The sequence below is a fragment of the Triturus cristatus genome, chromosome 8 (genome assembly GCF_964204655.1).
Source record: "Triturus cristatus chromosome 8, aTriCri1.1, whole genome shotgun sequence".
In the NCBI taxonomy this organism is placed as follows: domain Eukaryota; kingdom Metazoa; phylum Chordata; class Amphibia; order Caudata; family Salamandridae; genus Triturus; species Triturus cristatus.
The window spans coordinates 1201406310-1201423329 of NC_140591.1; the positions used below are offsets into that span (position 1 = coordinate 1201406310).

At 44.9% G+C, this 17020-nt stretch overlaps 1 protein-coding gene across 3 annotated transcripts in view; it reads right to left on the bottom strand.

Moving 5' to 3' along the window:
• Window positions 1-9407, bottom strand: part of LOC146805609 (inosine-uridine preferring nucleoside hydrolase-like) — a 139333-nt gene extending 129926 nt beyond the window's left edge. Inside the window, exon 1 of one of the 3 annotated variants that reach the window (XM_085622891.1) lies at window positions 8976-9407. In XM_085622891.1, the coding sequence (XP_085479017.1) occupies window positions 8976-8977 (2 nt within the window). In that variant the 5' untranslated portion in view covers window positions 8978-9407. The remainder of the gene's footprint in view (window positions 1-8975) is intronic. The other 2 variants (XM_085622892.1, XM_085622893.1) reach the window with 2 other exon arrangements.
• Between the last annotated feature and the right edge of the window lie 7613 nt (window positions 9408-17020).

The following is a 17020-nucleotide window of genomic DNA, read 5'->3' on the forward strand; positions in this document are numbered from 1 at the left end:
CCTTACATCCTGACATTTGACGTGAGATGGTCATTCACATCATCTTGTTTGCCTCATTAACTCTTAAGTTTGGCGTCTAGTGGAGGGTCAGGTGAGCCAGATGTGCTTGTTCACCTTGCCTAATCTAGCTGAAGCTAAAAAAGTCACTTACATAATGTTTCCCAAACTGTTTGCCATGTGTATTGAACTGTTTAGAAACATAATCAACATTTTGCTGTTGCTTTCTTTCCAAGAAAGATTGGCTATATTTGGGAAGAAGTGATTCCCTTGGCACGGTGCTCAAGGGCATTAATTTACTATTGAACAAGGGTGAAGGGCCACATGTACGACTGGATTTAGCGGTCGCAAACAGCAAAACGGGCCATTTGCGACCATTAAAATGGCCTGTTGCATGTATCTATCCTATTTTGCATTCCTGTAACCTGTTACCAACTCGCACAATAGGGCTTGCGAGTCGCTATTAGGAAGGGGTGTGCCAAGTGTGTCCCTTCCTAATAGCAAGTCGCAGGGAATGTATGATTGTTTTGCAACTGAGAAGAAGTCACAAAACAATCCCTGTTTGCCACCTACTTGAAGTAGGTGGTAAGCGAGTCGCAAATGGAAAGCGGTCCGCAGGGGCCCCTTCCCCACTGTGATAGGCAGCGAAAACGTTTTTAAGAACAGGCAGTGGTCCCACAGACCATTGACTACTCTTATAAAATGAAACAGAAACATTTCATTTTTCTTTTTATAATGCATCCCGTTTTCCATTAAGGAAAACAGGCTGCATTTAAAAAACATAAAAACTGCTTTATTGGAAAAGCAGTCACAGATATGGTGGTCTGCTGATCCCAGCAGGCCACCATCCCTGTGAGTGCCTACCAATCCCAATGGGTCGTAAATTACGACCTGCCGCATGAATATTAATGAAGCAGGTCTCTTGCAACCCATTTGAGAATCTCAAACAGTGTCTGAGACACTGTTGTACATTTCATTTTGCGACTTGCTAATTACGAGTTGCAAAAAAAAAAACGTGACTTGCGAGTCACAAAATGAAATGGAACATGAGGCCTGTAACACACCATTTGAATGTAGCATACATAGAGGCAATCTCATACATGGCACCGTGAATAAACAGTACAATATAAAAAACAGTAAATGAATGTATTGATAAACCAGTGGGGTATGGCCGCTACTCCTTTTGTCCTGAATTTGTGTCCTGAATTGTGACCCTTTGTCCTGAATTTTTTACAATCCTGTCCTGAATTTGCCTCAATGCCAGGTAGTCAACCCACCAGGTCCAGCTCCAGGAATTTGTATCTGGACGGGCCAACAGTGCATTGAGGTGGGCCATGGTGGGCCCAATTTTTGTCGCTTCTGGAGGTAACCGTCAAGCCATAGATTACATCATATCTACTTCCAAACAGATATTATGATGCAAACAGACTCTGTGTTTTTTATTTTTTTAATGTCCTCATTCTGCCAACTTTCTTGCTAGATTATACTCAGATCCCTCTGGGTCTTGCAAGGGAAGACCAAACCGAAGACCAAACTAGGAGAAGAAAGAGTAGTATCCCACAAATAAACTGCTGATTCCACTTTCATCTCCCTTTCATACTGAGACCACTGAAAAAAAAGGATATACCATGGCCAACAGCAAAATTGGCTTAATCATAGGACTCGCATTGTTTTCTCTCTCCACCCTATCAACGGAGCCCAAATACTATCCTTGCTCCTTGGATCGCCATGTCGGACTCACTTGTATAAATGATGTTTCTGAGGCACTCAATAAAACATTGAGGGTTTTCAGATTTCCATAGTCTACAGATCTCACTCCTTGCTAACAAGATTACATAGAACAAAAACTCTGAACTAACCATAGTGAACTGTACTTCTTCCTTCGAATTTAGCCCAAAGAAGATTAGGCGAGGGTTTATGTTAATCTGTATCCCAATAACTTCTCTTAACGAGTCACAAACTGAGTTCCAATAAAATACGATTTTAGGGCATAACATAAATAAATGCACATCATCTGGGGCTACAAGCATACATCTTGAGCAGCTATATGTATTACTAGAAACCTTGGACAACTTCGCAGGTGACCAATAAACTCTATAGGTGGTAAATAGATGGTTATGTTTAAGTGATGCTGGTTTTACGACTGTTCTTAAGATACCATATGAGTCGCACCACATTTGCTTCAGATCTCCAACACAAACCTCTTTACCCCACAGTTTTAAGATTTCAGTTTCGATCTTCAAATCCGTTTCCAGGAAAGCTCAATACCAAAAACACATTTCCTTTCTCCACTGATCAGTTCTCATCACCTGATCGAATTTCGACTACTCCTCCTCAGCCCAAACTTGTGTCGCCCACCAGGAGCTCAGTTGCTAATATTCAAACCTTGTTAGCTGTCCCTTAGTAAATCTATTTAAAGCTTCCCAGCTCATTAAATTTGAGCCCTCCTTAAGATCTGCTCAATAACAGATACCCCCAGATTTCAAGGGCTAACTAAGTTGATCCCTCAAACATTCCGGGGTACTCGGAAGTCCCAAAATCAGAGCCCATGATGAGAAATATGGAACCCTCAGGGTTTTCCTCACATACATCCACATAGTCAATGCGGACTTCAGGATCTTAAGCCGCACCTTTTTAAAAAACTTAGGGTCTCCATATTTAAAAAGGAAATGTAGTCGACTTTGCGGAATGTTCACTAACATAGCCTCAAAAAGTAAGCCAATCAATGACTTGTCTGTCTTGTTAGCAAGCATGCAAGCATTTTTTAACTGAAAGGCATAGCAATAGGCAAGTAAGTCTGGAAGTGCCAATCCTCCAACCTTTAGCCTTCTCCTCAATTTTTTCCAGGCTATCCTAGGACCTTTGGACGCCCAGATAAAGCTTCCCATTTTCCCCTGGAGTTTAGCTATACCTTCCTTCTGCAAGACTAGCGGAATAGTGTTAAACAGGAAGGTAATTTTTGGGAGGATAATCATTTTTATAAGGTTTACCTGACCACAGATATTTAAAGGTAGGTTCGCCCATTTTAACAGGAGCCCCGCTATTTCCTGACTAACTTTCCTCCAATTCGTTTTTGTAATATCCTCCATCTTCTGAGTAATTAAAACCCCGAGATACCGTAGTTGTGTTTTTGCCCCATGACTCGGCAGACCCGGATTCCATTCCATTATCTCAGTTTTTCCTGTATTTTTCCTGTACCCAGAAACTTGGCCAAATAGCTCCGCCTTCCTCATCAGATTGGGGATTGCGTCTTGCGGATTGCTTGTAAACAACATTAAATCGTCTGCATATAATGCTAATTTGACTTCTAAATCGTACTATTTAAAAGGAAGAATGGTGGTGTCTGCTCTTATCAAGTTGGCTAGTGGCTCTATATACAAATTGAAAAGAAGTGGGGCCAAGGGGCAACCCTGTCTTGTCCCTCTAAAAATATGGAACCAATCTGACAACTCCCCATTTACTAACACCTTAGCCTTAGGACCATAATAAAGATTTTGCACTGCCCTTACCATATTCTGCGGGAAGCCAAAGCTATATAGAGCATCCCAAAGGTAAGCCCAATGCACCTGAGCTTTGGCTGCGTCCACTGCTACTATGGTTAGGGGTAAATTCCTAGCCTCCGCCATGTCTACAGCCCCCATCAACTGAAATGTTAATTCATTAAGCTGTCTTCCTGGTATAAAGCCTCTTTGATTGAGATGAATGACCTCTTTTATGACTTTGGCCACATGGGATGCTATAACTCCGGAAAAGATCTTATAGTCCGTATTCAAAAGGGATATCGGTCTGTATGAATCCACCTTCTGCGGGTCCTTGTTTGATTTTAAAATCAAAGTTACTGTAGCCTCTGACCAGGAACAGGGGACGCTTTCCCACCGATGTATATCACATTGAGTAGGACTTTAGGACTGGAATTATTATGTCTATATTACAGAGAAACGCCTCTGCAGGAAGACCATCTGGCCCAGCTGCCTTTCCCTTTATCATTTTCCTACATTGGGCTCAAATCTCTTCATCAGTGATCTCTCCCTCTAGGGCTTTCTGTAGTTAGTTAGTTAGCTGTGGGAGTGTCGTCAATCCTAACCACTCTTTTATAGCCTCTTGGCCCGGTTGAATATCTTCACTATATAGATCGCTCATAAAACTACATGCCTCTCCACATATATCTGCATTAGAGTGCAATACTTCCCCTGATCCCCTGCTAATTAGCTCCCGAATTGTATTCCTGGCTCTATCTGCCTTAACAACAAACACTAGAAGAGAGGAAGGGGGTCTAAGGGAACATTTAGATACCTAGCGTGGATATATTCCCCAATCTAATGCTTCAGCCAAATCAAAGCATCCACGGGTCTACTGAATCAATTAAAATAACTTTAGCAACAATGGGCCTTAAGAAACTGCAAAAAATGAACCTTTTTACAGAAACAAAACATCCTTTGAGGAGGACGGATTACCATCACTCACCGAGGTGACATGCTTCATCATCTGGGTCTCCTCCTAGCAACACGCTAGTGCCACTAAGGGCTACAACACTTTCAAAGAGAAAGGGGAGCTCACGGATGTTTTTTACCATTTATTTGGAGCGCAATAACGCGCTGTGCCAGATCCAGCAGATGTGAGGAAGCAGTTTTTAGAAGAGTGATGAGCGCAGTGCATGTAGGTGAGAATAAGTGAATTAAAAGTGAACAGTGAGAGAAAAAATATTTTAATTGGTATCTCCCGCAGCTCAAATTAAAAACAAAATAACTGTCTGTGAATGGAAAAAAGGGGTCTACATGATTCAGCCAACTTGATTATAGTAATCCTAGGCCTTCTTCAGGACCACAACAAATTATTGCAACTGCGTTAATGACAAAACGTGATATAAAAAACAAGGTTGGAACGAATACAACCAAGTCACCTGTTGGCATGCATATTGCACGAGGAAGGGACCTCACCTGGCAACAGCTCAGAAAAGGAGGCACCGCTCTGTCCGTCGGTACCTCAAGCGTTCTCAGAGCTGTATGGGGAGCTGAACACAGGTGACTTGGTTGATCCCATGTTAACATGAAAGTAAATCTCAGATTTTTCCCTTAAATCACGCACCACATCCTCATCTAATAATATTGTCCTGTCTAAAGTCCATCTTCTCAGCCCCTCTTTTTGATGTATCCTCAAAGACATAGCTACTGCGGAGTGGTCTGACACGATCGCAGGAATATGAACTAACTCTGCTACCTCTCCACATAGTTCCTGATCTAATAAAAAATAATCTATATGGGAGTGATATCAATACTTTTTGCTGTAAAAAGTAAACTCTCTAATCTCGCTCATTTTAGTACGCCAAATGTCGATCAGGTTGAATTCCTTCATCATACTTTTCAATCTGGAGAATGTTCTTGGTGACTTAGTATACTTAATTTTTGACGTCCTATCTAATCCTTTGCTCATAACTAAATTAAAATCTCCACCCAATACGATTGGGGCTGCTGTCTCTAGTAAACAGGATTCCAAATTAATCAGGGCCTCTGAGTTATTGTTATTCGGCCCATAATATACAGCACAGACCAATGTCCTACCTTGCATGTGAAAAGTTGCAACTAACCATCTACCCGAGTAGTCACATTCATATTTAACTAATCTTATTCCATTATTGCTTTTAATAATGAAGGCCACTCCCCTAGTGTTCCCTCTCTGGTCTGAGCAAACTACCTCCTGGACCCATCTAAACTTATCAAAACATTGCCTACACTCATTTCTTTCTAGATGAGTCTCTTGTAATAATATAATTTGGGCCGCATTGTTCTTTAAAATTTCCAAGACCCAAGACATCTTCCTTCTAGATCTCAACCCATTTAAGTTCCAGGTTAGGAAATTAACTATTTTAAGATTGGCCATCCTAACTGGTAATAGCAGACTCTGTGTGTATACAGAGCATGTAGAGGGTAAGATAGTGGTAAATTGAGCAAAGGTTAATTTTATGGTTTAGGAGTGGGTAGTGGTAAAGGGATGTAAAGGTGAATATAGGGTTATGGGTTGGGTAGCGTTAAAGGGATGTAAGCATTTTGTGGATTAGTTTGCGTCTATCAAATTAATTAGACAAACACCCAGAATACCAAGGATTTGTGAGTTTAATGTGTAGGACTGGAAACAATGTCCATGGTCGCATGGAGGGAAGTTGTCAACCTACACACAGGTGAATGCTTCTGGTACCTCCATATTTGCGTTTCTTAATTGGAATGAGGCCTAAACAAAACTGCTGGAATAAGGAATGAAACCACCAACTCTCCAGGCTGCAATCCTCTTGTCATTTACACAGGAGCACAGGAGGGGACTCTATTATGTGGAAGTGTTAAAACTGCATTTCTATCATCTCAGACAAGTGAGTAAAAGGAGTAAGGAAGGTAAGCAAGAATAGGTTAATATAACAGAAATCTGCAAGAACTGGTAGCAAAGTAGAGACTCAAAAAGTGAAAATGGGCAGAAGAAAATTCTCGAGATCAAATGAAGTGGGTGAACTCAGAATAACTACAGTCTACCTATCCCTTGAGATTCAGGAGGTCATTTAATCATAATCTCCAGATGAGTCAGCTCAACAAGTTGCCACCTTTCATCCCAGACAGACTGGAATCTGGTTGAGGGCAGCGTAGCACACAACCATACGATTCATGGTCACTCACTCTGGGTTAATCTCTCCTTTACTCTATTAGTACAACTACACAAAACTTTGCAGTGATGCTGGCTGCGGAGTAGAGCAAAAGGCAACTCATCACCACAAGGAAGGCATGCTACTGCTCACATGTCAGCCTATACCAACGTTAGGGTGTTTGCCTCTTTCACAAGAGTTGGTTGCCACTTACCACAAGAGATCAAACACTAAGCAGAATCTATGCTCCTTCTTCCAGATTCAAGCAACCTCCCCCAGTATAGAATTACCTACAAATGGTGACCACTGATACTGTTCTACTTATGACGGTGTGACAAACTTTTTATTTATACACTCCAATTTTCCTTTTGTAATTTAAATTTGAGAGCTGTGCCCCAGAGCACTTTAATTCTGCATATTTCTATGCTGGTCATGGCTTAGAATAGAATGCTTAGGGGTGTAACCGGCAATCTGCAGCATCTGTGGGGTGGGTGGCACCCAACCCTCTAGGGGAGCCCTCAACCCTTCAGAGGGTCCCATTTATTTATTCCTTGGTGAATGAATATCTGTGAGATATGGTAGGCTATGGGGCCTCACATTGCATTTTGACCCCATCATTGTATGTTACACCACTGTGAATGATCTGGCTCCATCAGGGTACAGGTGATCCCACCACACCGGTCTGCCGACCCCACTGCAGTCTGAGAAAGGTGTTCTCACATCACGAGGTCTCCAATAGTTGAGGAAGAAATTACAATGTTTGGCTAGAATGATAGACTTGGAAAAAAAATTAAAAAGCCTCACTTCCAAGAGTCTTCATCCCTGGTGTCTGGCAGTGGCGTAGCCAGTCTGTCATTGGCCCTAGTGCAAGAAACAACACGAGCCACCTGTTTGAACTGTGAAATACTGCAATGATCAGGGATCTGTGGCCCTTTCTTGCCTCTGGCCCCCTGTGCCACTGTACCCTGGTATCTATTGTCATTTGCTTATCAGGGTACCTGTCCTACAGGGTTGGACTGGGTCAAAAAAAGAAATCGACCCGGGAACAAAAATAAAAGTGGGCAATCAGGGCAGTTTTGAACTTGTAAAGACACAGTGAAAGGGTATTTTGCAAGGTATGAGAGATTGCAGGGATTTATGTTTAATGCAGGCAATATTTGTGGTAATATCGGGGAAATCAATAGTTAAAGTCAGACCATTAAATAAATCCACAAACTGCTCAAAAACTATCCCACACATTGCTCGGTTAGACTAGCCCTTCGGGCACTACTTGATTGCCCGGTAGGCCAGTCTGATCCTGCTGTCCTATCCTCAACCTAACATCCCTACCTTCCTCTCAAAGTATCCAATCTCTCTAAAATAGATCACTGCCTCACCGTTTATATCCTGTAGCGTAAGATTCAAACATTTGGGGTGTTACATCCCCTACGTAGGGTTGCCACATAGCCTGTTTTATGCAAGCCTCAGTGGAATTGTAATGTCCAGGCTAGTACAAAAATTAGTAACATCACCTAAAGTTGGTATTTTTTCACCCTTTCATACTTAAAATAGTAAATATAAGAAGAATGCAATTTAAAATGTGTTCACAGTTCCGCATATGACCTGATTGATAATTAAAGTAAACAAAATTACAAAGGGAATGTTTAAAATGAAAACAAATTAGTTTACATTAAGTTCTATTTATAGAAATCTGCAGAATCTCAAAAACAAATTGTCAGTATTTTTCTGTGGGAAAGGTGTCAGCCCGACCCTCGCACCAGGCATGATCTTATAAAACAGTAGCTGTAGGGCTCTGGAAAGGTGCAAGGCTATTTATTGCATGCTTAATTTCTGTCCTCAAGAACTGGAGAGAACAGGTGAGGCCCACGGGGTAGCATGTGCAGCAGGATGGAGCCCACACAGGGCAGTAAAAGTTGCTCTATGCCGGAAGAAAAAAAAAGAGCAGCTAAAATCGTCCGTTTCCAAGAGAGGACATGATTTACATTTCCCTCAACATGTGTGTCTTCACTAGTGGGTGGAGATAAAGCCCACCTCTTCAAAATGATATGCGTGATTGGGCCACCTTCGAGGCAGAGACTCTGGCCCAATCACACATATCCAGTACCATGAAACAGGCTCTGTTAAAACACCACAACGCTCAGTCGACAGGGCAAGTTAGATAAATTTTGCAGATGCTTGGGTGGGCCTGCAACCTACATTAAGTTGTTAAATGAATGAAGGTATAGAACCGGAAATCGAGTCATTTGGTAACCGTATAAAAACACGGGGAACAATTTAGTTAGTAGCAAAAATAACGTAAAAAAAATAAAAGCATTGGTACAATTCTTACTCACTTTCTGACAATTTAACTTACATGAAGGGAAAAGTCCTCGATGTAAGCAAGGTACTGACCCTGGTTGTTTCTCGTCCTTAGTTCCGGGTGAGCTGTCTGCCCTGAATCTGGCTCGACGGCGCCGAACAACTTGCTCAGCGTTCCTTGTCGTTTGTTTGTGGCAGGTCGCTCTTTGTACCGCCGATGAAACACACAATTAATAATCAGCACCGAGTAACGTCAGCTTCTCTTTTTAAGCATGGTTCCGCAAGCTCTGTGCCAACAATGTTGAATTTGTGTTTACTTTACACGAGGAAGCGACTTTCCGGTCTGAGTGGCTGATATGCAGGCAGCTGATTTTCGTTTTCCCATTCGTGGCCAAACATCCCCGCCGCGTATTTAAAGTCTTAAAGGGGCAAGCCTGCTTATTTTTTCAGTCTGTGTTGATACTTGTTCTGAAAAGTAGTCCTGTTTGCCCTACAGGTGCTGACTAAACAGTAACAAAATAAGTGTTCCCATTTAGCCCTGCAGAGGGCGAGCGTGCGCTGTTTTCATAAAAGTGTCCTGGTAAAACCCTCTCCAAGAATCTTTTATCTGATGTGCGATAGCTGAAGAAAAGAATGCAAACTAAAGAACAACGCTGCAATTATTAATTGCTTCGAAACAGTGTTGCTATTAGTTAAAATGAACAATGTACATGTTAGGCTACATGTGAGCCTGCAATGCCTGTATAAAAAACAAACGTCTCTATTTTCCTTATTAATGAATTGTGATGTTCCCAGTCGCCTGCAATAAATAGGTTATTCCATTTGATGTATGACCCTGCCTTATGCCAGTAGCCAAGGTGAAAGGTAGGCCAATGTCAGCACCATTACAGTTGCAGTTTAAATAAAGTAACTCAAACTGGCTTTTCATTCTTCTGATCTGTTTTTTTCAAATCGAACAGTCATGTGCAGAATGGAGATATTTATGGCAACATTTTTATTTTTGACACATTCAGATTAATTACAAGAAAAGTAGAATCTCTCTGCACTTATCTACACATTATGAGCCTTACCTTTGTTTACCCTGGCTTACATTATACTGATTGTAATATCTTTTAGCAACAAATTACTAACTGCTTTTTGATCTGTTTCATTTAGCACTAGATTCAGCTTTTATTCTTGTGTCTGCTGCCATACTATCTCCCAGATATGATAAGAGCAAGACACCAAGGATTTAAGTGGTTTGCAGGAAGATTGATGGTGTGCCTGTGTATTCTAATGAATAGAATAGCCTCTGTCATACCTTTGAAGGATATTGCTAGACTCATCCGAGTTTCATGACCTTATAAAGGACCTTCGCCTTCGTCCTTGTTCCTCCCTGTCGTTGCAGGACTCCTCTGTGACTTGCAATATCCTTATAATATACACCAGACGGTGCTTTAGCCCATATATATCCAACAGAGGTTACATATTGTTGGTTGACACAAGTTCTGGGAATTGATTTAACAACCCAATTTTTTCTGGCAGTGGTGGTCTGGGTTTACCTCTACTGAGCCAAGTGTGCTATATTTTAGTGCTAATTATTCTTTTACACACCACTGTAATTTAAACATTTAATCCAGTTGAGGGAAATCAAAACTACAACTCCCAAAAAGCATTGGGATCAGTGCTTAATTTGTAAAAGAATGAGTGCTGGTGAGTGAAGCTCTTCTCAGACGCCCGAGGCAGGTGAAATTACATGTTGCACACTGAATACTAGGGCTGTGCAGTATTAAATCCACCTCATGTCTCCTTAATCCATTATCAGACACTCCCTGCCCCCTTATCTCACTCCTGCAAGCTCCTGCTTTCTCCCTATGTGCTGGTTTTCCAGTCTTTCTCTTCTTCTGTTATGGGGCTTTGCATGCTTTTACCTCTCTTGCTTTCTGGAAATGTTTGATGAAAAATCAGTTCTGGTCCCCAAAAATGACTGCTGCTGGCCCCAACTTGCAACCACAGGCTCATATTAAGCACTAATTGGGCTGCTAATTGAGTGCCCAAATCAGCAACATGGGAGTCATGTGGTAAATTTACTGTTTTTAAGGTTATGAGGTTAGTTCTCAGGAAAAAAAACATTTTGGATCACCAACAACTTTGTGCCATTTGAAGTGCGTATACAAATAATTACACAGCAAAATACATACACAGAAGACAGATTCTGTAAAGCTCTATTCACACTGGTCAAGAGCGGCAAAAGATACCATAGTTGTTAAACCTCCCATCAATGCACTGCTCATGACCTCAGACAGGACATCACAGGTGTGCTTATAAATGACGTAATTGGTTGCTCCATGTCCCTAACTGTAATCTCCTGAGGCGAAAAGCCGGGAGTAGACGCTGCTGTTTACATTTGGAAAGACTTGCTTTTAAAAACTGCTTTTATCTTGTTATTGTTGCACTCTGGCACTTTAGGGCATCACGGAGCGGATTTAGCGCTCACGTGACCCCTCACACCGGCGTTCTTCGCCGCTGGCCACGCCCATCGCTAGGCCACGCCCCCTTCCCGCCCTTGAGGCAGTCTACATAAATGTGCATCTACAGAACGCGCAGCGGACGAGCGCAGCGGGAGCGCCGTCTGCGCGCCGAAGTCGCGCATAAGTCAAGCCCGTCTGCGACCGTCCGCGACCGGACGGGGCCAGGGGCACGACACTATGCCAAAAATCTGTCCTATTCCTCTAAGGACCTCATCGCCCTCCAGGGCCTCTGGCCACTCCCGGAGCCCGTCCGTAGACTCGTCTCTTCATTGGGCATTGCTCCCACCCTCCCCACTCCCCTTCTCTCCCCGCCACGTGTTCCCCTGTCACCCTGCTCCCCCCTCCCCGACCCTCACCCCACGACTCCACCACTTTCTGTTATCCTACTCAACACCAGGTCAGCGGTCAAGCACCACCATGAACTCTCCGTCCTACTCGACTCAGAGAAACCGGACTTACTGCTCCTGACCGAAACCTGGTACTGTGACACCTCCCTTCCTGTTCTCTTGGCTACCCTACCTCCCTCCTACGTGGCCCTACGCGCCGACCGTCCGGCGGGAAGGGCTGGTGGTGGGGTCGCCTTAATCGCCAGGTCTGATTTGCATTTTCAATCACTTCCCTTCCCCTCCATGCTCCCGGCTGACTTTTTGGTAGTCCGCTCCCTTCTATCCTCCCCTCCCATCACTTGCCTACTCACGTACCGTCCCCCCCAGCCCTCACCCTCATTCCTACCAGCTTTTCAAGACCTACTGGCCAATCTGGTGGTCAATTATGCCTCGGTTCTGGTGCTGGGGGATTTCAACTACTGGCCCTCAGACCCATACGAGTGCCCAGCTTCTAAAGATTTTACAGAATCCTTATTATCCCTCAACTTTGTGCCACACATAACTGTCCCCACTCATTCTCGCGGGCACACACTCGACCAGGTCTGGTCTCTCAACCTTCCAGTGGCCTCGTTGGCGGTCTCTCCATGCCCTTGGTCCGACCATGCCCTCATCTCATTCTCCATTCCCCATAACCCAATATCCAAAACCCCGCACGCTAAAAACACCTGGTCGCGGAATTGGAACAGGCTGGATCTCCCCTCCCTGACCTCCCTGCTCCGCAACTCCATCCCCACCCTTACCGGCCTACCATCGGCTTCTCAAGCCAGGGCCATTAACACCTGGCTGGCGGGAGGTTGCGACTCAGTGGCTCCCCTACGCCGCATTTCCATCCGTCGTCTCAAGGACTCCAATAGATGGTTTAACGACCACCTAAAAGATCTTAAACTGAGCGCCCGACGGGCGGAGAGGCAGTGGAGGAAAGATTACAGCCCCTCATCAAAAACCCTCTTCCTCATGTCACTGGCTGAATATAAATCAGCAATCTTGGTCGCAAAAACCAATTACTTCTCTACCAAAATCACATCTGCTGACAACAAACCCAGGGTAATCTTTGGCATTGTGAATGACCTGGCATTCTCAGATCGTACCTCGCCCCAGGTCCCTCCTTCCCAGCTTCTTTGTGACCAACTTAACAACTACTTCCTGGACAAAATTACAACTATCAAGACTAATATCCCACTTCCCTCGCCTGCTTTTGTTGATCCCTCCCCCCCTACCGTCCAAAGTCCTCTCACTTTCATCCCTCCTCTCACTCAGGAATCGTTTCTGGCGATACTTCCCAAAGTGAAGTCGGGGTCTCCGGCGGACGTCTGCCCCGCACGCATTTTGCAGCAAATCTACTCTAGCTGCCCGGATCCCCCTATTGCTTTCCTCAACGGTTCCTTGGCACAGGGTGTTGTGACCCCTGCACTAAAAGCGGCCACCATTGTGCCCCTCCTGAAGAAACCTGGCGCGGACCCCTCCATCTCGGCCAACTTTCGCCCCATCTCCCTGCTGCCCTTCTTGGGCAAGGTGATGGAACGCCATGTCACCGCGGTACTGAGCGCTCACGTCGAGGCGAATGGAGGGTTGGCCTCCCGCCAGGCAGGATTCCGCCCTAGGCACTCGACCGAATCGGTCGTAGTCTCAGTCCTAGACAACCTCAGGAAGGGTATGGATGACAACCACCACCAGGCACTGGTCCTCCTTGATCTCTCCGCCGCCTTTGACACGGTGGACCATACCATCTTACTTTCCCGTGTCAAGGCGGCCGGCATCGGGGGATCAGCTTTGATCTGGCTCTCCTCCTTTCTGAGGGACCGCACCCAGGCGGTTCGACTAGGCGATTTCACTTCCACCCCTCTCCCTGTCACCTGCGGGGTTCCCCAGGGCTCTTCTCTCTCTCCTTTACTTTTTAATCTTTATATCTTCCCTCTTATCTTTGCACTCCAGCAGCTGGAGGTCACCGTTTACAACTACGCGGATGACCTCCAGCTCATCTTTGATCTATCCCCTTCTTCTCTCTCGCTCTCTAATTTCCAGTCAACTATGACATTTATCAGGGACTGGATGAACCACAACCATCTTAAACTGAACCCGGACAAAACCGAGTTGGTTCTCACTGGTGGTTCATCCAGCCCCTGGAACTCTCTTTTCTGGCCCCCCGCCCTTGGCCCGGCACCATCCCTCTCTACCACTGTCAAAACACTGGGTGTCAAAATCAATAATCAGCTCACTCTTCACTCACAAATCAGCTCTGTGGTTTCCTCCTGTTTCCTCACTCTCCGAACTATCCGCTCTGTCTCCCGTTTCTTCTCCCCCCAGGCACTAAAGATCATCATAGCCGCCCTGGTAATTTCGCGTTTGGACTACGCCAACGCCCTCTATCATGGCATTCCAGCGTACAGCCTGCGCAGACTCCAAACCATCCAGAACCAGGCGGCTCGGTTGGTATACGGTCTTCCACGCTACCACCACTCCACTCCCCTTCTGAAGGAGCTTCATTGGCTCCCCGTGAAACAACGCTCCCTCTTTAAGATCGGATGCATGGTCTTTCAGGCCCGTCAGGGCACTGCCCCCGCTTTCATCTCCTCACTAGTCAAACCTTATGTCCCCGCAAGAGATCTCCGGTCTTCCTCCAAGTCTCTTCTCCTGATTCCCCGCTTCTCACGCAAAAAGTGGGGCGGGTCTAACTTCTCATTTCTGGCCCCCACTCTCTGGAACTCACTTCCAGACCATCTCCGCTCCGCATCCCACTACCTCTCCTTCCGTAGAGATCTGAAAACCTTCCTCTTCTGCCAGGCTTTCCCCGCCTAAACTTATCTCATTCTTTTCCTGGTCTTTCTCCCTCAGTTATTCAACCCCCAGCGCCAAGAAACCGCAAGGTGTACGCCGCGCTCTACAAATGTTTTAAATTAGAAATTAGAAATCTGCAGTCTGGCCAGGTAAGACAACGCATATGACATTACTGCTTTCTGAAGGATTTTCTGGCAAGAAGCATTTCACAGCTGGGTGCCTGGACTGATGCAGTGAAGCCAGGATGGATGGAAATACCATTACTGTCATAAAAAAGATCCAATTTTTCTAGCCAGGCATCAGACAATGTCATGATCTTTGAAATTTAAGAATTTGGTGGTTATCGGGCAGGCTGCTGCGCCAGGAGAGGGCATGGACCTTGTCAACTGTGTGCCTGATCCACAGAAAACGGGTGTGACGGCCGCACCATCAAACATCCCCTTCACGTGAGTCCTCTCTATGTGGGAGAACTTCTCATCTCTATCAGTGGCGGCAGCATCTGTGTCAGAGAAATGCTGGCCATCGTGCTTCTCAAGGCGCTCCTTCATCCGCTGCAAACTATATGTCAGATGTTCTATTCTCAAGTCCATTGTGGCCAGGCTGTGCTTCAATTCTAATAGTAGGGTGCAGGAGGCTGAATGTGATCATGTAGGGACAGAAAGGCCTGCACCTGTTCCAAAATTCAGTTTAGACTGCTTGGGGATCTTGTTGAACCATGCCAGATACTACATGCCTGAAGGCGGGGTGTGCTGGTCAGTGCAAGGATGGATTATGCACACAGTGCACACAAGACCCTTGAGAGCCCAGTTGAATACATAATGCAGACTCAAGGTAGACATAAGTAGCAACACCTGTGTGCAGCAACCGGGGCACCTGCAACCGGTCTATGCAGGACAGGTCCAGCCTTGGCAGCAATAGTACAACAGGAGAGGGTAGAATCCAAGCTCAGCAAGTCTAGGAACGTGGGTTCCTCCTCATCCCACTTAACAGTCACCCAACAGCAGTCTTGAGGACCTGGGGAGCACGCGCAGGCCCATCATCCTAGCACAGCCAGCCCAGCCATTATCTTCTGTTAGGAGAAATAAGGCACCACCCAAGGCCTTCAGGTAGACACATTGCCTGGCATCTTGCCGGGCTCACTGCAGGAGCGTACCAGGCTGCTCACCACACAGCGCCCAGCGCAAGGAGCCGGGACATCCTTCAAAAGGTCGCAGCCCACCAGCCTAGCCTCCCACCTGACAGCTCAGACTCCCCCAGTGCCAGAGGAGATGGGATGCAGCTAAAGGGCCCGCAAGTGTTCACTATGGCAACCCCATACACATGCTGGGGCCTAGCGCATTCTCCAGCGCAGCCAGTCGGATCTCTAGGCCAGGACCTACTTCAGGGTATGACCAGCACCGGCCGCACTTGGCTCTGCAGGCTCCTCAGTACTCACTGATGCTAAAGGCTCTTGTTCCAAGAGCTGATAAGAACTTCATCAGTTGCATAATGAGTAAGTACTGACTGTGGCTGGTAGAGCCTCACTGCAATGTGACCATCGTGCGGCACTGCACCACCGACCATCCAGTTCCATTATTGCATTTTATTAGGTTGATGGAAAAATACAATTAGTAAAGTGTAAATTAACCTCGATTTTTTTTCCTGTTAGCAGTACCATTTATTTTTCAATTTTCTTGATCTTACAGAAGACTAAAGTAGCTGTGTAGCTATGACCTCAAAGGATGCACACCCAGATTCTTGCCATGAAGATCCTTAACAACCCAACCTACTTTACTAATTTTGTCCATGCTGTTTGCCAAGAAAGAATAAATGACAAGAGTTGGTATTGACACTTCTGAGAACGCCTTCACCATTTTAGTACAAAGCGCTGTTGCCTAATAAAACATGTTATTGCGAACGACAGCACTGATACACATAAGTTTATCCATCTAATTTAACAGTGAAAATGGAAATTTGGATGTTATTCCCATAGGAATGTTAAAAGGTAAGGGCAGTGACAGACCTTTGGCTTTATAAAAGACATTTATGGTAACATAATCCAGTCTAGCAAACCACTATGTCCATCTCTGAACACCCAAAGCCTGATTCACAAAGATAAATATACATGTGTCTATTTACTCCCATGTAGATCTGCTCCTACACCTAGATTCCACTCTCCACTTTTTATCTATTCACCATTCCCGAATGGAGATTATATCGGTGTATACTTGCCTATAGCCACCTTCTTAAATAAGGGATGGAGACTCCTACAACAGCAGTCACGAGTGTAAAGGTACAACTAGTAACTTTTCGACTATTGGTGGAGATCTCTGCTCACAGAGTGGTGAAAGTATAGGGCAATTTAATAAAGTTTAGTGCTTACAAAGTATACATGTTTCACTGTATAATATAAATGTAAAATCATTTTAAATATTTATTATTTTCCTGGA